General features: G+C 31.7%; 1 protein-coding gene across 1 annotated transcript in view; it reads right to left on the reverse strand.

Moving 5' to 3' along the window:
- Window positions 1–2093: 2093 nt before the first annotated feature.
- Window positions 2094–25137, reverse strand: part of LOC110029861 (cysteine synthase-like) — an 85880-nt gene continuing 62836 nt past the window's right edge. The window contains exon 10 of the mRNA XM_020732329.1: window positions 2094–2484. Coding sequence (XP_020587988.1) covers window positions 2395–2484 — 90 coding nt within the window. The 3' untranslated portion in view covers window positions 2094–2394. The remainder of the gene's footprint in view (window positions 2485–25137) is intronic.

A 25137-nucleotide genomic window follows, 5' to 3' on the forward strand; every position in this document is an offset into this window, starting at 1 on the left:
TAATGTGGAATTGATTTTGTTAAATTTTGAAAAATATTTTATTTAATTAATCTATTATAAATTTTAGACATTTAATAAAATATAAAATTATACAAAATTACTTAAATCCATTTTATATTTTTTTAGGATTCTCTGACCAGGAGAATCCTACAAAAATTAATCCCATAATTTTATGATTTATATTTTAGTTTATAAAATTATTTTAAGCAAAAATTGGCATTTGGGATTGAAAATTAGGGTTTCAAAGCTAGATAAGCTCTCTAACCTTAGAAAAATCAGAGAACATCCCTATTAGCATGAGGAATAAACCCCCAAATTTTCAAGTCATGTTGATTATTGTTTGTCTAATTAGAATTAAAATAGTTCAAAGAGTATATAATTAATTAAAAATCACAGACATATCAAATAATTTTTATTTTTACTCCAGATTACTCTCCTCTATTCAATGAGCAACAATATATATTTGCCCCTTATTTTCTATAGCGATTATTATTTCTTTTAATAGTTTAATTTCTAATGCAGAATGTTTAGGTATTAATTTCATTTATGGTTCAGGTATTTCGTCACAAAGTATTAATAAAATATTTAAAACTCAAAATAAATGTGTTAAAAATCATATCATATGACATGAAGTAAACTTTCAATAACTCCTAATAAATTGGAGCATTTACACGCATATCATCCGATTACCAAAGTATTTACATCCAATGTATTTACATACATAACCCTTTTTTTGTATTTTATATTTATATCACCAAATTCCTTTTTATCGTGATGAAAATACTACTATTTTAACTATTTAAAAGTCAAATGCATTTTTTCTTGCTTCAATAAGAAAGCACATATATACAAATTGAAGTTTATGATGGACTCCAATTAGAAAAAAAAAAAAAAAAATCTTTTTTTTCTGTAAAAATTGGCATGAGTCGGCCTTGGCATTGGGCGGCCAAGCCCGGCCTGAGTTCACTTTGATTAAGTCAAAGCCCGGAAGAGCTAAACCCCAACCCGCACTTATAAGGCCCAACCCAAAAATATATTTTTCTAGAGTAATTTACTACATATCACATAATTCTTGTGTTTACATACCTCACACTCAACATTTTAATATTTACTTCTTTAACATCACATATTACTTTTATTTGCAAAGAATATTTTAATTGTCACAATAATATGTTCACTAACATAAAAAAAAAACTATATAGAACTTTTAATTACTTTCTATTAATCATAAAAAAGCTTCATATCACATAAAAAAATACCATCATTTTAACTTCGAACAATGAGATGTACCTTCTCATGCATATGCAAGGTGATATGTACGTAAAAAATGAAATTTAAGTGTTGGATATGTAAATACATAGAAATTGATTTGTATGTATCTAAATCCTCCAAATAATTAGCGACTACTAATGTGGAAATGGAAATCATGAATGAGACCAGCAGCTTTAGAAAATAAGTGGTTCGACTGATTACTCTATACAGTTAATGGGCTGAAACCATAGTTTTCTTCTAGCTTTGGAAGTCTAGTGACCGCTAAGCATTTTTTTTTACAATTTATAATCACAATTGAGATAAAAATAAATAAATAAATAATTTTGATTAAGAAAAAATTGTTGATTTTGATTAGTGTGGAGTTCAAGGCCCGTGGACCAACCCAGACCATAGAGAGGGCATACTTGACCGATTTTTTAAATAGAAACTGAGCCCAAGCCCATCTCGAGCTCACATTGACCATCAAAACCCAATTAAGCCTAACTCACACCAAACCTGACCCGCCCACCACCTAAAAGCCTAACCTAACGCATTTCTTTTTATTAACTTTATCTATATTTATTTTAAGAAAATCAATTATATTTGACTAATAATTTACTTGTATCATCTAATGACAAATTAGGAAAAACCATAAAACACAATGTAAGAAATAATCTCATCTTGATGGAAAGTATATCAGCATAACCAATCAGAAATTTTATACTACTGGCATACCTTGATATGTTTACTGAGGGAAAAAAATAATTTTTTTTTCTTTTTTAATTTGAACTTGTATATATTATTAGCAGAAGTTGTATTGTCTCTAGCACTCAAATGAGCCATAGATAGAAACCATATTAAAAACACTACATAAATTCATAACTTCAACATCCATTGTAGGTTGAGATTTTGCATTCTTCTAAATTAAAATCATAATATTTCTAATAGACAATATGAATATAAATCCCAGTAGGGGTATTTCTATGTATTTACATATCTAACGCATAAACTTTGCTTTTTTCTATTTATAGCAGCCCGTATGAGGCTTAATGTTCTGCTACTGGAATAATAAGCAGAATTAGCAGAGCTGGAATGCTTACTTTCTCAGTTTTCTGTTCTTAAAAGCATTGGGGATATCAGGACTCACCTCTTCCCCAGTTTCCGAACTTCTTCATGAAGAGGATGGAAAAGAACCGTCGATATATATCTCTCTCCAAAACTGGGGAAAATAACCTGTAGATTGCACCAAAGTTAAATAATTTGGCTACCCACGGACCACACATACAGCAGAATTAGAGACAATTTCATATTCTGCACTGTTGTTTAATGTAAAGTGTTTGAAGAAACCAGGCATTATAAGTTTCAAATTAGTGTACTTAGAACAATTCGTGGCACTAATTAAAGTAATTATTTGACATTTTAACATGAGGGGAAAAAAAATTTCATTCAAATAGTTTTCATCATCGTGGCATTAGAGTTATGGGTTAGTTTTATGAATCCTTATTTTACATTTTTATCTTCTCCTTGGCAATTCTAATCCTCTCATCACTAATTTTATCCGCTCATTGAATGTGCAAATTCTACCTTGTATTGTAGATGCTCCAATTAAAAAAAGTCTATTTTTAATTTCCATTACTTTAATAGATGTTACTCCAAGTATTTCTTTAATATTATACATTTTTTTTTTAATTTTGTTACATATTCATTTCTTATTCATGTCACCACAAAGCTAAATATCAACTATTTTTATTGGCCAACTATGAACCCATATGTAATAACCGGGGAAAAAACATAAAAAAAGAATGTAAATTTGTGTCAATTTGAATCAATCGGTGGCCGTCTCAAAAGTTTTTTTCTGAAGAGATGGGCCCCTGACTCGAAGTGGAGGGAAGAAATGGCAGAGGGTTAAAAAGTTAATGTCATTACACAGTGCGAGGTTTGGAATTAACAAAGACAAGTACAGACAGTCAGAGGGTGAAAATTTAATTTTTATAAATTTGTTTTTTATAACTAACATTTACTAAATGAATTGGTCACGGCAGAAAAGAAATTAAATTAAAGCAGTTATAAATTTATCTTAGGTCAGGTTGTCAGCAACTTGCATAATTTTTTCATCTTCTATTGCTCATCATTTAATCAATTAATTAAACCTGAAATATTAGTTTAAAACAATATTTCACTAACCAAAGTTAGTGAATACTCATACTTCTAAACTATAGTAACGTAACAAAGAGAAAACGATATGTATGCTAGTCAGAGATAATATAAATCAACATAAAAATAATAAATATTTTATTTTTTCAAATATAATTTTTCACGATAGTTCATAATATTCAATGCATTTTATTATGTCAGTAACATTTCTATATCATATTTGCAACTCCGTCACATGAGCACCATCTAAAATTATGTCGATGTAGACACATCAATATCAATAACCCTTCTAATTTACATGCACGGGCACCTTAGCATTTTCTGGTTAGTATCCTAAATGGGTGAACATCATAATCAAACATGCACATGCAAACATACTATAAAAATCAATATCTAATAGTTATTATTTCATTCTCATTTAGAAAGCAGTCAACATTCTTGTACAAAATTCAATATCTACGATAATATAAATAATGTTGAGTACACGTATCATTTCTACATTGTAAAAAAAATTCGATATAATCATAAATCATGAGTTTGGAGTAATTTCGATATAACTAGTGATAATAATAGTAAATGCTTTTTATTTAAAATAAACAAACATATTACTGTAGCATAAGAATATGAGTACTCACCTTAGTATCGCATGACTTGTTTTTTAGATTTCCAATCTTTTTTTTTTTTGACATGTTCTACAATTTAATACCCATAAAAATATTAACAATAATTAATTATCTGCTTAAATGGTCATTTTATGCATCAATTATTTGATTTAATTCATTCAAATCATGCCTCTGCCTATTAAATGAATCAACACTCAATTTAATATAAGCAAATCCTATCCTAACGTCTTAATTTCCATTTATTAAGATAATCAACACTCAATTTAATATATTTTTTTAATATAAGCAAAATAACACTCATATATTAATTGAGTGTTGATTGAGACGTTAGGATAGGATTAAATTGAGTGTTATTCAACACTCAATTAATATAAGCAAACCCCATCCTAACTAGGGGTGTAAACGAACCGAACACGAACGAACAAAGCTTGTGTTCGTGTTCGGTTCGTTTAAAATTTAGTTTGTTTGAAATAAGCTCGTGTTCGTTTCTTAACGAACGAGCCGAACACGAACCGAACACGAGCTGTTCGCGAACGACGAGCCAATTTGACATCCCTAATATTAATATATAAAAATAATATTATATATTAATTATATAACTTATATTATATAAATATACAATATCTATATTAGTATATTACTACTATAGTATATTAATATATTATTATTATTATTTTATTATATATTATAATTTATAAAATTTAATGTTTTAAAATATAATAAATTTTTTATATATAATTATTTTATATTATTTTATATTTCAAACAATAACGATTCGAACACGAACGAACGCTTCACTGTTCGTGTTTGGTACGTTTAACTAACCGAACGAAAAAAATTTGTTCGCGTTTGTCTCGTTTACTTATCGAACGAATCGAACACGAACTTATTGACGAACCGAACACGAACTGTTCGCGAACAACGAGCTTTTCTGACAGCCCTAATCCTAACGTCTTAATTTCCATTCATTCAAATACCTTTTTTTTAAGCAGAGGCAAGATAATCAACACTCAACTTAATAATTAATTTATCATTTAATTCATTCAAATCCTATCCTAACGTCTTAATTTCCATTTATTTTTAATTATATTTATTTAATATATACATAAGTGTGTGTGTGTGTGTTACTTGTAAAGTAATAATTAAAATAATTCTAAATTTAAAATTTCCCTTAAACATACCTCACTTAATCACTAATTTAATTAAACTTACTATGAACAAGTAATAATTAAACATATATATGTATGTATATATATATAACAATTATGTATGAGTAGTTCCGTATTTGGGTTTTGTATGTGTTGTATTGTATGAGTTGGGCTTTCCTTTAGGTCCTCTCATACAACAGTTCTATATTTTTTTTCGTATTAATATATTTGCCCTCAGACTTTATATATATATATGAATATTTTTTTTTGAAATCCCAAAAAGACTAATATATTAAATAGAAAGAAAGAATACAGATATAATGTGTGGGAGGGCCCAAACATGACACCCTGCCCACACAAAAAACAAAAAATGATTCCAAAATTTGAAAAAAACAGAAAAATACATTATATACTAAAATAAAAAGTCTAACAGTGCTGAAATACATAGTATCAGGTGGCTAGAGAGCGACCCAATTTGGTCTTGTCTCTGTCTCTAGTTTTAGGGTAGAAGCAAGCTAATAAGCTGGTAAGATGATTGTCATTGCCAGTAGTAATCAATGTATCATCCAACATGTTCCCGAGCTGGAGTCGGCCTCCATTCTTCTTCTTCCTCTTGGAGTAGACCTAACATTCCTCTTTTGAAGAATCAGTCAGATGGGGTGGTAGAACTGAAGCAGAAAGATTACCAACCATATTACCCACAATAGGTTCTAGTATATGTGAAGTATGAGTTGCCTCTACACCGGATACTTCATGAAGAAGTGGAGCTATGAGGCTGAGGCTCTCCTGATTATCGATTATCAGTCTGAACACTATCATTTGTAAGTAATATTCCATCAGTATTGGTTTTTATGGAGTTTGAAAGTATCAGCATCACATCACTCGTAGTAACAGTAACAACAGTGTCAGGGGGGGTTCTTCAGGAGCAATAACACCTCCTGTCTGGTAGTATCCTCTCCTGGTGGAACTAAAATGTCTAGAGCAGTGACCCATCCTTGTTCACTTGAACCTTAGATTTCAAATTTGGATGAAACTTGTGGCATTTATCTAGGACATGACCAAACATCTTATAGTGGGTACAATATGGGGGTCGGTACAATAAAGGAGTGTGCTTCATGACGATTTGTTGCCAATAACCATTATGGGTTGTGCCCAACCAGACTTCAGTAACATCATGTAAATTAATATCTCTTTCCACAAGTATTCTGGCCACCGAGGGTCTGTTATATATATATATATATATAATTCATAAATTAATATTCTTAAGGCCCTTAGTAAGCGACGGTTCTGTTTGCATTCAGGCTCGACTCGATATTAATCAATCCCATGCATTTTGCTCGATGCGTCTTCCCCTTTGCGCTAAACAAAGTTGCATGAAGCTTTTTCATACTCGACGAAGAAAGAATACTCAAGGAAAGTGCTAGGTATGGCTCATATACCATATAAGAGACAGATGTTGAAATGAAGCATAATGAAGCAGAGCGGAAGAATCTGTCCAAATCGGGAGAGTTTCGTTATGTAGGTTGGTGATGCGGGGGCAACACCCCGCGGTATGGTACATGAATAATTTTGCAATTATATATTGTACGAATGAATTGTATCTGAAGCAAAAGCTATATAGGCTGAAGATGCAAAAAGGTTCTGATCTGGCATAACACGTAAATGACTTCAATTAAAATAATTACACAATTGTGACGGTTTGATGTGAGTATATTGAGGATGAAGACCGAACAATGATTTCATTGTGTTCACTGTCTTCTTCTTATGAACATCTGGTGACTACTCTGACGTATGGGAAAGAAACTATAAAAAATGATGAGATTAATGCAGCATTGTTGACTCACAACCAGCGGAAGCAGAATTTAGGGGAGAGTTCTCAAGTTGATAGCTTATAAGTCAAGGGTAAGCAGGATCGTGGAAGGAAAAAAGAGGAGGGTTCTGTAAGGCGAAATTTCAAATCAAAGTCCAAAGCCAAAAAGAGAATTCATTGCTACAAGTGTAAGGAGTCGGGTCATATGAAGAGGGATTGTCCAAAGCTCAAGAAGCAGCCTGGGGAGAAAGATGATGCATCATCCAAGTCTGTAAATGTGGTGCAGAGTGACAATTCAAATTGCAACGATGGTGATATGCTTTCAGTTTCATCAAATCTGTTCATGAATGCATGGATTTTTGATTCACTGTGCTTTGTCACATGACACCTAATAGGAAGTGGTTTACTTCATACAGGTTAACTAATTCTGGCTTAGTCTATTTAGGTGATGATAGTCTATTTAGGTGATGATAGGTGATGATAGATGCTACAATATTGTTGATATTGGTGAAGTCAGATATCAAATGTATGATGACATTGTTAGAACATTATGTGATGTCAGACATATTCCATATCTGAAGAAAAATTTAATTTCCATGGGCACTTTATATAGAAATGGTTTTATTCCTAAGGTAGATGAGGATAGGAAAACCATAAGAATTGTTAAGGGTGCACTGACTATGATAAAAGGAAAGTTAACTGTAGGTAATATCTACAAAATGTTGGGGAGTACAGTTGTAGATGAAGTTCATTCTGTGGAGTCAGATGATGATAATACAAAGCTATGACATATGCGACTGGGTCATCTCAGTGAAAGTGGGATGAAAAAATTACATAGAAGAAACCTGTTGCATGGTGTTAAAAGCTGCAAGCTCGATCTTTATAAGTTTCGTGTTCTTGGAAAACAGATTAGAGAGTCAATTTTATGATTGAAAAGTACAAAACTGAAGGGATTCTTGATTATGTGCATTCTGATTTATGGGGCCCTACCAAGGAATCGTCATTGCTACCAAGGAATCGTCATTGAGAGGATCTTTGTATTCCGTTACATTTATTCATGATTTCTCCAGAAAAGTTTGGATATATTTCTTGAAGTAGAAATCCGAAGTAATCTCTAAATTCAAGGTGTGGAAAGATGAGGCGGAGAACCAAACTGGTAGAAAGATCAAATATTTGTGGTCTGATATCAGACACGGAATACACAGATTCACAGTTTCAGAAGTTCTGTGAGGAGCATGAGATTCAGAGGTATTTTTCAGTGCACAAGACACCACAAAAGAATAGTGTGACAGAAAGGATGAACATGTCATTAACTGAAGGGCAAGATACTTGAGACTGAATGCAGGGCTTCCTAAGAGTTTCTGGGTAGAGGCTGTGAATATGACATGTTATCTCATCAATAGATCATCTCGAGAATCGTTGGGTGGCAAGGTTGTAGAAGAGGTATGGACATGTAATCCAGTTAATTTTAATCATTTATGAATTTTTTGTTGTCCTGCTTATGTGCATGTACCTCGAGATGAAAGATCAAAACCTGATACAAAATCCAAGTACATCTTTTTGGGCTACAAGAAAGGTGTGAAAGGATACAAGTTTTAAGATCCGATTGCAAAGAAGATGGTGATCAACAGAGATGCAATTTTTGATGAACTGTCTATGTTGTAGTAGAATCAAGACAATGTGCTAGAGAATATTTCCAGTTCAGATGCAGTGTAAATGAATTTAGAACAATATCGAGAAACAACTGAGAGAGTTGAAGGTTCAAATCCAACACCTGGTAATTCCATTCCAGGTGATCTACAGAATTACAATTTAGCTAGAGATAGACAAAAACACACCAATATAAGGTCTCCTAGCAGACTGGGTTATGAATACTTAGTCTCTTGTGCACTCCTCATCAGCAGCGATGATCCAACCACTTTTCAAGGAGCTATCAATGGTTGAGGAGATGAAGTCTTCGCAGAAAAATTGCACTTATGAGCTAGCTCAGCTTCCTGAGGGAATGAAGGTCATTGGGTGCAAGTGGGTATACAAAAGGAAATCAGCAATATCATTGACTGATATTAAAGGGAATATCACACTAGAATGGGATAGATTATAATGAAATCTTCTCCTGTGGTCAGACATACTTCAATCAAGGCAGCTTCAATCAAGGCAGCTTCAATCAAGGCAGTGCTTGCATTAGTAGCTATTTGGGATTTGCATTTGGAGCAGATGAAAGTTAAAATTGCTTTCTTACATGGTGATTTGAATGAGCAGATTTACATGGAGCTGACAGAAGAGTTCACTCAACTTGGACAGGAGCATCTGGTTTGCAGATTAATGAAATCACTGTATGGGTTGAAAGCCTTCAAGACAATTGTACAAACGGCTTGACTCCTACATGATTCAGATTGACTATAAGCATGTGAGTATGATTGTTGTGTTTATGTGAAGAGCTTTGATGATCGTTCTATTATTTTTCTGTTATTGTATGTTGACAATATACTGATTGCTGCAAAAAATATGAATAAATAATATGAATGATGTCCGTGGTTTGAAAGTTTTATTGAGTCAGGAATTTGACATGAAAGACTTGGGTCCTATGAAGAAGATTCTTAGAATAATGATTCATCGAGATAGAACTTAAGACGATTATGCTTTATCTCAATGAGGCTATGTTAAGAAAGTGTTGGGCAGATTTGAGAATAGCAAAATAATGCCTGTGAGCACTCCAGTGACAACTCATTTTAAGCTTTTTTCATAACACTGTACTAAGACAGATATAGAAATCGAAGACATTGCAAAAGTTCTATATGTCAGTGCAGTTGGCTGCTTGATGTATGCAATGGTATGTACTTGTCCTGATTTGGCTCATGTTGTTAGTCAAGTCTGCAAATACATGTCTAAACCTGGAAGACGACATTGGAAAGCAGTCAAGTGAATTTTCAGATATCTGAAGGGCACTATAGGACATGAAATTATTTTTGACAGTCAGTAAGATGATCTTTCAGTTGTAGGGTACGTTGATTCAGACTATGTAGGTGATTTGAATGACGGAATGTCTACAACTAGGTATGTGTTTACTCTTGGTGGAGGGTCTATATGTTGGAAATCAACAATTCAGTTTATTGTGGCATTATCTACAACTGAAGCTGACTACATGGCAGTAGCTGAAGCTGCAAAAGAAGCCTTATAGCTAGCTGGGACAGTAAAGAAACTAGGCGTTGAGCAAGGTGAAGTTCAGTTGCATTGTGACAATCAGAGTGTTATTTATCTGGCTAAGAACCAGGTATACCATGCGAGAACAAAGTACATGAACGAACAAAGTACATTGATGTCAGGTATCACAAGATCAGAGAATTGATTGTTTCTAGTGAGATACTATTGCAGAAGGTTCATACTGATGAAAATGCAGTTGATATGTTGATCAAACCAGTTACTATCAGCAAGTTCTTGCATTGCTTGGACTTGTTGAATGTTTGTAGTTGCTAGAAAAGCATGGTAGCCCAACCCACTTCAGTGTATAAGAAACTCCATGATGTATTTCTCCAAAAGTGCTAGATATTCGCCAAGGTGGAGATTTGTTAGGTATGGCTTATATACCATATAAGGAACAAATGATGAAACGAAGCGGAGCGGAGCGGAAGAATTTGTCCAAATCAAGGGAGTTTCGTTATGTGGGTTGGGGGTGTGGAGGCAACGCCCCGCGATATGGTAAGAGGGTAATTTTGTAATTACGTAATGTACACTAGGGTTATATATCTGTGTTGTTCGTAACCCTAGAACTATTGTATTCTGTACTCTTTTTTTGGAGTTGAAAGAAAGTCGTTGCCCGGCTCCCGAAGATGTAGGCATCTTTGTCAAACCTCATTAAATCTTTGTGTGTTTTTCTAGATTTGGATCGATTCTTGTTTTTTTTTCACCCTAATTTCTCAATAGAAAGCTTCCTGCTCGACGAACTTGGAAAAGCAGAGAGGATGTCACCTCCTTCAACTTTGATTACCAATGTCATCTCCCCCTTACGTAGGCTTCACTCCACTTCAAGGCTCGGTCCCCCTTATCCTGCACACCCACGATGTCTCTTCTTCCTCCTCTTCCTTTAATTCCGACGACCCAACACAACACACGAATCCTTCCTCCTTCCACTTTGCACTAGAGATGCATCCACTAACGTCAATGATCCACGAAAGTTAATCCGTTTGTCTCCTTCCTTCCTCTGTTTGCTGCTCACAACATTCTACATAGTTGTTAATCTCCTTTTCCTTAATCCTCTATTTTCTCTTATGCTCTTGCTCTCACTCATCCCCTCTCTTGCTCGCTGGCTCGCTCTCTCACTTACTTGGCTCATTTCTTCGATTCAAACGAACAATGAAATAAATTCATCATTCAGATTTCTATAGCATTGCTTCTAATTTGATGAAGTGTCGCGAGGGGGAATTTAATTTTATTTAATTTAGCTATTACAGTTAGAGCATGGAAGAAAAGGGAAGAAAGGAGACGCCACACCCCGTAGCGGAATGTGTGCGCTTGGGAAGAAAAAGGGAGACAAAGCCAAAGAAGAGTTGCGTAAAGAAGACTTGAGTAGGAGTGAACTGTGTGAACTCTAGTCGTTTGGTCTGGGTACCATAAGTAAGAAAAACCTTGGGCATCGAGCAAGCAAAGGCAGCGAAGCATTTGAAAAGATCAGTGCGCCATTTTCATGGGAGTTGGGAGTTCGAGCAAGCTTCATGCTCGAGTGCGAGCCAAACCCGATTGTAAGCTTGTAGGGTTACTGTAGCCAATTTTATTGTTTCAAGAAAGAAGGCAATCGCGAGGTGTTGCGTTTGATCAAGGTAGAGACAGAAAGTTAACTACATCGACACCATTATGATGAACTTTTGTTCTCCCTTCAGACCGAAAGATTATTTTCTTTTATATTGATTTTGGTTAACACTGTCATTGCCGGTCCCAAGCCCAGATGTGAAAAAGTGGAGGGTTGTATTAGGTAGTTAACAACCAAGTTAAAACTTTATCGAAATAAAATCATGACATGAATCTTTTTTAACATTGTGTAAGTGTTAGGGCGTCCCCTAAAAGCGACGCGCTATATGACCTGAATACAGTGAAAAGTGTGCAAGGGCCGCTACACCGACGCCTAGGAGTAGTGTCAAATAAGCAATGTCAAAGTTTTGAGAAAAATTGGTTAAATACTGAATACGCTTGATGTCTTTTCCCTTTGCTTTCATTCCATTAAATAATAATCTTATAATTTATTTTAGGTACAAAATAAAGAGAATAATCAATTTTAGGTAATATAATAATACATATTTCTAATTTAAACATTCATTTAAAAGGGAAATAAATCAGAATAAAGACAATGAAAATAATTTAAATAAGGAAACTCCTAATTATAGAAAAAATCTAATTTAGTTGCCTGATTTTCATCTTTCTAAATTGACATCCCAACTCAAATTGATGTTGACTGATCAGAAAACATCAACTTGCCAACAAGAAACTGATAATACTGCAGAGATCAAAAATCCTCGAGTTGTGAGTACCGAAGCTGAAAGTGTCGAAGCCGAAAATGTCAAAGTCTGAAAGTGTCGAAGCTTGAGAGAGTCGAAACTTGAGAGTGTCGAAGCCTAAGAGTGTCGAAGCCGAAGCGAACGAAGCGGAGTGTAAGAAGCAGTCAAAGATGCCACAGAAATAGCGATGCCTAACAAAGAAGGTCCGAATCAAACGAATAATAATACAACATAACAGCCCTTTTCAACCCAAAAATCCTTGTATTTCACAAGGAATGGATTTTGTACTTCAGAATAAATTCCATCTCTCGGCGAGCAGACCTGCGACATCTATCTGTCTCTCAATTAAGTCTGATATTCTTCAAGACATACTTCTTTTATTCCACCTTGTTCTTCACGAGAAGAGCTGAGAACTAGAAGAAGAAGAAACCAGACCAACGTCGCAACTCGAGGTAGCAAAAAGCTTAAGGAAAAGCATGATTGGAGATCCCTTGATGGCGTTGCTGAGCTCCTTGCAATTCCATAAGATGAGTCCGCCTCTTGTGAATATCACCATCTGCTCAAACATATTCGGCACCTTCCTCAATGATTTCGGGTAGGAGAGGACCATAGCTCTAAGGCCAACGCGAGGGAGGAGAGCCGCAGCTAGGGCAAAGACGACTGTTGACGAGGAGTCGCAGCTAAGGCAGAGACGCAGGGAGGAGAGGAGATCACGACTATGTCCCTTGACAAGGAGATTGCAGATTGACGAGAAGAGCCGAAGGGAGGAGAGTAGATCACGGCTATGTCCCTTGAAGAGGAGATCGCAGGTTGACGAGGAGAGACGCAGCTAGGGCAGAGACGACGTGACGAAGTGACGAAGTGGCGAAGTAGCGCGGTTAGGACAGAGATAAAGCGAAGTTTTGCAAGAGTGAAGCAGAAGCAGAAGCAGACACAGACGCAGACGAGCAAAGCTGTTGAAGATGTCTTGAACGAAGCAGAAGCAGAAGCAGATGAAGGTTTTAGACAAAGCACCCAAGCGAGAATCAAGGCAAGAAAATAGTTCCTCCCTTTCAGTCCCGCAGGAAGGCTGACGAGAAGAGAGTCTTGAAGGTCCTCCGACGACCATCGGTGGTTAGGGCAATAATTTGGTTATGATATCATGCCAAAGTTTTGAGAAAAATAAGCTGAATACTGAATAGACTTGATATCTTTTTCCTTTGCTTTCATTTCATTAAAAAATAATTTTATAATTTATTTTAGGTATAAAATAAAGTGCATATTCTATTTTAGGTAACCTGATAATACATATTCCTAATTTAAATATTTAGCTAAAAGGGAAATAAATCATAATAAAGACAATGAAAATAATTTAAATAAGCAAGCTCCAAATTATAGAAAACTCCTAATTTAGCTACCTGATTTTCATCCTTCCATATTGACAGCAAGGGTTCCCTTATTTCAGCCGGAAGCGGATAAAGAAGTTAATCCAAGAAACTAATGAAACTCATATTAAGATATGATCTTGAAATATATTGACTCTCAATGGTTAATTAATGGAATTAGTTGATATTATAATGCATAGAAAGATTAATATTTTTTGTATTCAAGAAACTAAATGGGTTGGCGAAAAGGCTAAAGAGATTGATAACTTAGGTTTTAAACTTTAGTATTCTTAGATAAGTCACACTAGAAATGATGTAGGTGTAATTATAGATAAGAGTTTAAAAGATAATGTTGTAAAAATTAATAGAGTTAGAAATAAAATTATAGCCCTTAAAATTATTATTGATACTAAGATTTTTAATATTATAAGTGTGTATACTCCTCAAGTAGGTTTAAATATAGGGTCTAAAGATAAATTTTGGAATGACTTAGAAGATTTAATACAAATGATACCTCTTGAATAAAAAAATTTTATTAGAGGAGATTTAAATGGATATGTCAGTAGAGTGGTAGAAGATTTCAGAAATATTCATGGTGGTTACGGTTTTTGAGTGACTAATGAAGAAAATAGTCATTTTAGATTTTGTTTTAGCGTATGATTTTGTTATTACTAATATTTTATTCAAGAAAAGGGATGAGCACCTTATTACTTATAAGAATGGATCTAATAAAGCACAAATTGATTATTTTCTTATGAGAAAAAGAGATCATCGAGGTTGTAAATATTGTAAGGTCATTCTAAGTGAAAATTTAAGTACCCAACATCGATTATTAGTTTTAGATTTTAAGATGAAGAGTTGTAAAATAAGAAATGTTAAGACTCGACATCGTAGACTTAGATGAGAAACCCTAAAAAACACAAATAAAATTATTTTTATGACCAAAATTCGTGATTTCAAAATTTGGGATGTTCATGAAGAAACGAATGCTATGTGTGATAAAGTAACAAACACTATTAAACAAGAAGCAAAAGATGTAATTGGAGAATCAAAAGAAAAGATTTCTATAGATAAAAATAGTTAGTGGTGGAAAAATAATGTATAAGAATAAATAAGATATAATAAGAATGTTATAAAAATTGGTTTGAATATAAAAGTTTATAGAACTGAAAAAATTATCAAACTGCCCGCAGAGAGTCTAAAAAATAATCTGTGACGCTAAAAATATTATTTTTAGTGATCTTTATAACATATTAGAAACCAAGGAGGGTGAAAAATATATGTATAAACTAGCCAAACAAAGAGAAAAAAAAAGTAAAAAATTTAACTCAAGTAAAGTGTATTACTCAAGTGTATTAAAGATGAAAATCAAAAAGTATTATTTCTTACAAAAAATATTCAACATAGATGAGTGAGTTATTTTGATAAACTTTTTCATTAAGTTTCTGAAAATACGATCAACCTTAGTGATCCTAATATCGTTAATAATAATAAAACATTTCATTTTTATCATCGCATTAGTAAAAAAGAAGTTGAGGCTTTAAAGAAAACCAAGGGTGGAAAGTCTGTAGGACCTGATAATATTCCAATTGAAGTGTGAAAATTTTTAAAAGATTTGGGAGTTTCTTGGCTTACTAAACTCTTTAATATTATTTTAAAAAACTAAAAATATGTTTGAGTGGAGGAAAAGTATTTTGGTCCCCATTTTTAAGAATAAAGGGGATGCACAAAAGTGCGCAAATTATAGAGGAATTAAGTTGATGTGTCATATCTTAAAATTATAGGAGAGGGTAATTGAACATATGTTAAGACATATTACAAAGATTTCTCATAATCAATTTGGATTTATGTCGGGCAGGTCTACTATGGGAGCTATACAATTGTTGAGAGGTTTGATGGAGAAGTTTAGAGATAATAAGGAGGATCTACATTTGATTTTTATTGATTTAGAAAAAAGCTTACGACAAGGTTCCAAGAGATATCCTTTGGAAAGTTTCTAAGAAGAAAGGTGTTGATATGACTTATATTCAAGACATTGAAGATATGTATACTAGGGTTGTTGTGTTCGAACTGAAGGAGGATTGACCAATTATTTTCCTATTTCTCTTGGATTACATCAAGATCGACTTTAAGCCCATATCTTTTTGCTTTAGTTATTAATGGTCTTACTGGACGTTTACACGAGGATGTACCTTGGTCTATGCTTTTTGCTGATGATATCATTCTAGAGGATAAGACACGAGAAAAAGCCCAGGAAAAACTTGAATTATGGAGGTCTACATTCGGGTCTAAAGGCCTTCATTTGAGTAGAACTAAAACTAAATACATGGAATGTAATTTTAGTAATAGTAGCTCTAGTTACAAAAGTGTAACTTTGGGTGATCAAATTATTAAAAGATGTGAACGATTTAGATATCTCGGGTTTGTTGTTCGAAGCGACAGTGATATAGATGGGGATGTTAATAGTAGAATTCAAGTTAGTTGGTTGAAGTGGAAGAATGCTTCAAGCTTTTTGTGTGATGGAAAAGTACCGCTTAGATTGAAAGGAAAATTTTATAAGAGGGTGGTGAGACCTACAATGCTCTATGGCGTTGAATGTTGGCAGTTAAAAGAGAAGCATAATATTATGTTAAGTCTTGTCGAGATGAGAATGATTAGGTGGATGAGTGGCTTTACACTTGGAGACAAAATGCAAAATGAATATCTTCATGATAGGGTTGGCGTAGCTCCAGTGACGGACAAAATTGGAGAGAGTCATCTTAGATGGTTTGGTCACATTAAACGTCGACCATCTGATGATCCGATTCGGAGAATAGATGTTTTAGATTCGACTTATGTTAACAAAAGGCAGACCTAGGAAGACTTGGGTTTATTGCATAAAAAATAATCTTAATTTATTAGAACTAAATGAAAATATGACACTAAATAGGATGAAATGAAGAAAAAGAATTCATGTAGCCGACCCCACGTAGTTGGTTCATTGATTTTGGTTAATAAAAATAATAATTATTAAATTAGACAATGTGTCAATTTTAACTTAAAAATTATTAGAATCATTAGCTAAATGAAATGTAAATAAGCAAATAATTAGAAATTGAATGTTAGAATTTGAGTTGATTATTACATAGTAAATCAAAGAGTTGAATGTTGATATAGGCATAAAATGACCAACTAATCATTGAACTAATTATTGTAAATATTTTTTTTAGGTATCAAATTACATAAGGTGAAGTCAAATTAAAAGATTGGAAACTTAAAAAACTCATACAACATTGAGATGAGTACAAATGTTCTTATGCCATAATAATATTTTTGTTTATTTCAGATCAAATGCATTTACTGTTACAGTTACTAGTTATAATGATATCACTGCATACTCATATTTTATTTTTAAATTTTTTATCATATTGTAAGAATGACATGTACACTCAACATTGTTTAAATTATCGTAAATATTGAATATTATACAAATATATTGATTGCTAAACAAATCACGATGAAATGATCAATTGATCAATATTTGATAGTAAATATTATTGTACGTTTGCATGTGCATGCTGACTACGATGGAGTTAACCCTTTTATGGCATGAGACACTAAGGTACCCTCCGTTCACGTAAATGAAAAATGATATTTATATTAAAGTAGTTTAACTAGTATAATTTTGGATAGTACTTCTGTGACAGTTGGTTGTTAAAATGATATAGATATGGAACGAGATAGCATACTATAATAAAGATTTTAAAATATCTTGATCGATCATATCCATAAATATTAAATGTCAAATACTTTTATACTGATTTATTAAAAGTTTAACTAACATGCATAATATATTCTATTTCATTGTGTTACTATACTTTATGAGTATGAATATTCATTAGTTTTGGTTAGCTCATTGTGTTTTACATTAATATTTAAGGTTTGAGAATTTCTGTAATGATGAGTAATAAAGAAGGAAATATCTATCGAACGAATAAATGGCCTGAAAAAATATAAATTTAACTGCATTAACTATTTTCTTTTTAGTCGTGACAATTTCGTTTGTTTCAGGATGATTAAGTATCAGTTATTAAATATAAAAATAGAAAAATTTAATTTTTCATCGTCTGATCATCTGTTCTTGCCATGAATTCCAAGCCTCAGACTGGATCATGACACCATACAACTGGCCTAATTTTATAAAAATTTATATTTAAGTCTCGAAGATATCCCCTTATCACATACCAGTCTTGAGACACTTTTTCATTTTAACCATCAAAACTAATTTCTACAAATTACATTATTATCTATATCTTCATTCTTCTGTATAAATTCAAAATTGTTAAACATATTATACTTAGCATCATCTTATCTTTTAATAATATTAATTAATGATTGTTAATATTACACCTACTGTGATTGCACATCATATTTTCATTATAATTTTAAATATTTTTAATCACAATCAACAGAATTATCCCCAATTAGTAGGGATAAAACTAGTAAAGAAGAAGATTATGATGAACTGTAGCATTGATCAAAATAATGTCCTGATTCTTTCACAATCTTATGCATGCATACAATTACAGTCTATTTATAGCCAAAATATTTAGATCTTGTTCCTAAAATTGAACCATCTTCCTGCTTTTAATTAAGATTTTCCTTCACTTGCACGAAAAAATAGGTTTACAACAGTTTAATATGGCATGTAATGCTCATACCATATAAGCATCCTGATATAAACTAGATGATGCTACCTATGAAAAGACACATTTTGTTAGAATTGAACATTTCAAAATACCACAATTAAACAATTATTCGCTAATTACTATGAAATTTGAAAATAAAGAATCTTTGCCAAATGACAATTTAATGATGGTCCAAATAAACAAAATCAAACGATAAAATAAATATAAATAAATTTACAATTCTATTTGATAATACAACTAGAAAATCAGATAAAAAAATCTGCCAACAACAAGAATGCTTGCAAAGCAAATAAAAAATTAGTTGAAAGAAAAGAGAACAATAAGAGAGTTTAAAAGGTAAGGAGAATCTTGGCTTCTTGCAAATAAAAGAGGATTAATTAAAATTTAATCATCACACTTAAACCGCATTTGAAAGATTATAACAGACAACAAAGTCAGCAGTCTCAAAATCACAATCACAATTCAAACCACTGAAGCAGTAATCATGAAATTCTGTTTTAGAACTCTTTTTTTTCTTAAGAAAGAGCTCACACAGCATGGTAAATCCAATCTCCTGAAGAGAAGAGCCCAAAACCAAAATTGTGAAAATCACTGAGCATTAAATCAAAAGAAGCAAAAGATTTAAGCTTGTTCAATCAAAGTCGAAGTGGTGGTTAGCAAAATGATATAATAAATATTATAGTTACTTTAATACAATTTAAATGATGCAATTATGATGCAATAATAATATTTTTATCAATTTTGTATACAACATTTTAATTCAAAATACTTCACTCTTAAATATTTTGGATATAATATTAGATCAAAGTTTTGGGACAAAATATTTTAACCATTTTATCTATTTTAATATAAATATATTATTTCTAGCAATCCAAATAAAATTAGAAAGCTGAAAACTGTTCAATATTAGAACTAGTCTGTTCTTAAAAATCCAGGCTAGTACACCAATTCAACCACCTGTTTTGACCATCTTTATGCAAAAACAATTTTGGACCTGGACTAAACTAACTAAAGGACCAGTTCACAATTATACCACAGCCGAACCAGTCAGTATGATCCACCTTTTAACTGAAACAAATATTAATGTGAACCATCAAACAATATCAATCATCACATACTGCGAACCAGCACCAATAACTGACAGCGAACAATCAGATAAGTGAAAATCGGGATTATATGCCAATAAGAAAGTTTAAGACAAGTTAACAGCAGAGGAAAGTCCTTATTCCAGCACCAATAACTAACAGTGAACAATCAGATAAAGTGAAAATAGGAATTATATGCCAATAAGAAGGTTTAAGACAAGTCAACAACAGAGGAAAGTCCTTATTAGAATACCTAAAGTCAGCAACCCCACGGAAAACTTCAGATGCCATAGGCCACGTCTAAAAAACTAAAAGAGCACAAGACCCAAGAACTAAACAGAATGCCAATGAATCAGTGAAGAAGTGAAGCTAAACAATACAACTTCATCAAATCAACATAGGAGAGAACACAACCTATCTTTCATAGGGATCTTTGCATGCATGTTCCAAATGAACAAGAGCCAAGTCAAAAAGTATAAAATAGAGAATTACAAAATAAAAATACCAACGTGCTTAGTTTCTAATTTTAACGTACAGGATTGTATTAACCACTAATGTCAGTTTTCAGATTTTCATCATATCTACTCGTCATTAAAAAAAATTGGCTCAAATTAATTTTATTATTTAACATTCATCCAATAGATCAAGACATTAATGTTGTGATTCATGAAATGTAATCCAAGAAGCCTCACACGCAGATCTTACCAATGCACAAGATATTGCTGAAATCCACCATCAATAATGGATCATACAATATAGCTTGAAATACAAAAAAAATGTACAACAATGTTGCATTGTATTGGGAGAGAATTCCCAAGGAAACGGAAATTCATAATAATCTAAGTTATTATTTGCAAGTTCATGAAACAAACTCAAAAAAAGATACAATGAAAATTGGATTAATGTAAAAACTTCTTGGAATTTCTAATTTATAAGTATTCATTCCAATGATTGCATGAATTTAATTAAATGTTTATATTTTTCTCGCATTTAATTTATTAAAGGCTCCTGAGAAAATCTTTCTAGATTCAAATGTACCAATATTTTATCATCTGGTTCAAATTTCACGTGTCTCATGCTCACATCAATAAGTGCCATATAATTTGATTAATTTTAAGCAATTAAAGCAAATGGTTAATAATAAAATATGAAATTTTTTCTTGAATAATATTAATAAATGAATTATAAATAACATCGGGAAAATAAAATGATAAATAAAATATAACTAAAAAAATAATAAATCATGACATGCATACATGGACAAATAATCCCCAAAAAGATAACAAATCTAAACGGTTTTAATTTTTATACCAGAATTAAATTTACTCTTGATAAGGTAATACAACAACAACAACAACAATAACAATAACAAAAACAATAACAAGCATTTATCCCACAAAGTAGGGTTGGCTACATGAATCCTTTTTCTTCATTGTGTCCTATAGAGTATCATATTTTTATTTAATTCTAATAAATTAAGATCAATTTTTATACAACATGCCCAAATCTTTTTAGATCTACCTCTACCTTTCTTAACATAGGTTGAATCTAAAACATCTACTCTCCTAACAAGATCATTAGCTGGTTCACGCTAAATGTGACCAAACCATCTAAGATGACTCTCTAATCTTGTATGTCACTGGTGCTACAACAACCATTTCACGAATATATTCATTTCGTATTTTGTCTCTATTTGTAAAGTCACTCATTCACCTAAAGATTCTCATCTTAGCAAAATTTAACTTAGTTTTATGTTTCTCTTTTATAAACCAACATTTTGCGTGTGATGCATTCCTCCACTTCAACCACCCAACTTGAATTCTAATAATATCCCTATTTATATCACCATTACTTTGAATAATAGACCCTAGATATCTAAAACGTTCAATCCTTCTAATGATTTGATTGCCAGTTTTTACAATTCCACTAGTAGACATACTACTACTAAAATTATATTCCAAGCATTCAATTTTAGATCTACTCAAATGAAGGTCTTTATATTCTAAAGTTGACCTCCATAATTCATGTTTTTTTTTTCTGAACCCTTTCTCCCTTTCTCTGCTTTTATCCACAAGAAGAATATCATCAGCAAAAAGTATACACCAAGGTATATTCTCCTGTAAATGTCTAGTAAGAGCATCCATAACCAATGCAAAAGATATGGACTTAAAGTCGATCCTTGATGTAATCCAACTGAAATAGAAAAATATTTGGTCAATCCTTCTTTTGTTCGAACACAAGTAGCAGCTCTAGTATACATATATTTAATGACATAAATATAAGTCATATTTCTAGAACTCTCCAAAGGATTTCTCTTAGAAGTTTATCATAAGTTTTTTCTGAATAAACAAAAATCAAATGTAGATCCTCCTTACTCTCTTTGTGCATCTCTATCCAACCTCTCAATAAATGTATAGCTTCCATAGTAGACTTGACAATAAAAAAATCCATACTGATTTTGAGAAATCTTTGTAACGCGTCTTAACTTATGTTCAATTACTCTCTCCCATAATTTTAATGTATGGCACAATAACTTGATTCCTCTATAATTTGCACACTCTAGTGCATTCCCTTTATTCTTAAAAATCAAAACAAAATACTCTTCATTCACTCCATAGGTAATTTTTTTGTTTTTAAAATAATATTAAAAAGTTTAGTAAGTCGGGAAATTCCCAATTCCACTAAATATTTCCACACTTCTATATGGATGCCATATGGTCCTATTGATTTTTTACCCTTCATTTCTTTAAAGTTTCAACTTTATGTAACTAATGCAATGATAAAAAATTTAAAAATTATTATTATTAACGATAAGAAAATCACTGAAGTTATCATATTTTTAAAATCTACATTGAAAAATTTATCAAAATTTCTCACCCACCTATCAAGAATATCCTCATCTAGGAAAAATAATTTTTGAGATTCATCTTTAATACGCTTAATTTAAATATTTACTTTCTTATCTCTTTGTTTGACTAGTTTATACATATATCTTTCACCCTATTTTGTATTTAATTTATCATAAAGATCACTAAAAAATAGAATTCTTAGCATCACAAATTGTTTTCTTAAACTCCCAAACAGCCACCTTATATTTTTCTCAATTATCTAAGCTTTTACATTTAAACCAATATTTATTAAAAAACTTTTTTATTTTATAATTTCTTGCACATTATTATTCCACCAACAACTATTTTTATTTATAAAACTCTTTCTTTTTTATTCTTCAAGTACATCATTTGCATTTTTTTTAATAGTGTTCATTCTTTTATCCCACATACTATTAGCTTCTTCATGAAAATCCCAAATATTAAGATCATAAATTTACCCGAAAAATTTTTTTATTTGACTTTTAAGTGCCCCTACTAATTCTATGACAATATTTCATTGTATTTTCTTATCTTACAACCCTTCATCTTAAAATTCAAAACTAATAATTGAAATGGAGTAGTTAAATTTTCATTTAGAATGATCTTACAATCTTTATAATCTAGACGATTTTTTTTCTCATAAAAAATAATCAATTCTTATAAGTAATATTATGCTCATCTCTTTTTATAAAATAAAGTGTTAGCAATAACAAAATCATAAGCTAAAGCAAAATTCAATATGACTCTACTTTATTCATTAGTCAATCAAAAATCATATCTATTAAAAATATTTTTTAAAATATTCTACCATGCTACCAATATATTTATTTAAATCCTCTCCAATAAAAATGCTTTCTTCAAGAGATATCATTTGTATTAATACTTCTAGGTCATTCTAAAATTTTCTTTATAAACACTTATAATATTATAAATCTTAGTATCAATAACAATCTTTAGGATTATAATTCTGGCTCCAATTTTATAAATTTTTACAATATTATCTTTTAAACTCATATATAATTACATGTGCACCATTTTTAGTACAACTCCAACTTAAAAATTAAAGTTTAAAACCTAAGCTATTAATCCCTTTCGTCTTTTCTTTTCTCCAACTCATTTAGTTTCTTGAATGCATGAGATATTTATCTTCCAATAAGTCATAATATCTACTGATTTCAATAATTTCCCTGTGAGAATACATATATTTTAAAATTCTATTATAATATTAGTTTTAAATAATCAATTAATATTTTGTGAATTATGATAATATTTTGAAGACTAACTATTAATGTAAGTATATTGAAGAGAACATATGATTGATCTAAAAAGATTTTGTAATTAAATTTAGATTTTTTCTATTGCCACTAAAAAAAGACTTGAAGAATAAAGGTTTGGTATACCATAATCAAGAGGCTTCGGTATCCCATAATTAAAAGGGTTCGATATCCCATAATAACAAAGCAAATAAAGTGAAAAGGGAGAAAAACTAAAAAGGGCTGCCAACCAGAGAACTCTTATTTATAGTTGAAATTTTGAGAAAAGGAATGAGTAACAAAATTTTTGAAAGGTATGAAGTTTCTCCTTTTTAAAATAAACTTCATGGTTTAAAGTTTATAGAGTTAGATTTTATTGAATTGTGTTTATGACAAGCAAAAGAATGTTACTTTCTCTTAAAGTTCGTCAAAGTTAGAGTTAGTGCATACAAATATATGGGGTCATACTGTAGTTCGGTCGAATAGAGATTCTCAATAATTTATGACTTTCATTGATGATCACACCAAGAAAGCATGTGTATTTCTTGAAACATAGATCTGATATATTTGAAGTGTTTAAAAAGCAAAAAATCATAGTTAAAATTGAGACAATCTTAAAGTTGAAGTATCATAGATCAGATAATGATAACGAGTATAGTGATCAAAGGCTCAAGAGTTAATATGCTACAAGGGGAATCAAGCATGAGTTCACTATTTTAAAGACGCCATAGCAAAATGGTGTTGTAGAGCGCATGAATAGAACCATCACAAAGCATGTCAGGAGCATAAAGTTGCATGCAAGCTTGTCAATGTAGTTCTGGGTAGAATTAGTGAATATTGCGGTGTATCAGATAAATCATGGTCAGTCAGTACCTTTGAATGAGAGCTTACCTGAAAAAGCCTCGAGTGACAAAGATAAATCTATCTCATCTAAAAGTATTTGGGAGTTCATCCTATGTTCATATTGATGCTTGATTCAAAATATGGAAACTGCACTTTTTTTTGGATACAACTCAGATAAATTTAGGCATAAAATTCTAAGGCTATCAAAATTAAAAAAATATTAAGAGCATGGATGTTACTTTTAATAAGGAGATGTACAATGACAAAAATAGAACATATGATTATTGAGATAGAAGATATTGTTGATCACGAAGATGAAGAAAGAAAAGATGCTCAATCTAATAAAGCACGTGATGTTTTTCAGACACTTGCTACAAAAGTCGGAAGGTCCAACAGAATCACAAGATCAATGCTGATGTATTCTTCTTCTTTGTATTGTTTCTTGCTAATTGAGAACTATGAACTAAAGTGCTATGAAGAGGCCACTCAAGTTGAATACTCAAAGGAGTGAGAGTTTGTCATGGATAACAAAATACAATTACTAAAGTCAAATCAGACATGG

Source organism: Phalaenopsis equestris, unplaced genomic scaffold (assembly GCF_001263595.1).
Source record: "Phalaenopsis equestris unplaced genomic scaffold, ASM126359v1 Scaffold000608, whole genome shotgun sequence".
NCBI classification, from domain to species: Eukaryota; Viridiplantae; Streptophyta; class Magnoliopsida; order Asparagales; family Orchidaceae; genus Phalaenopsis; species Phalaenopsis equestris.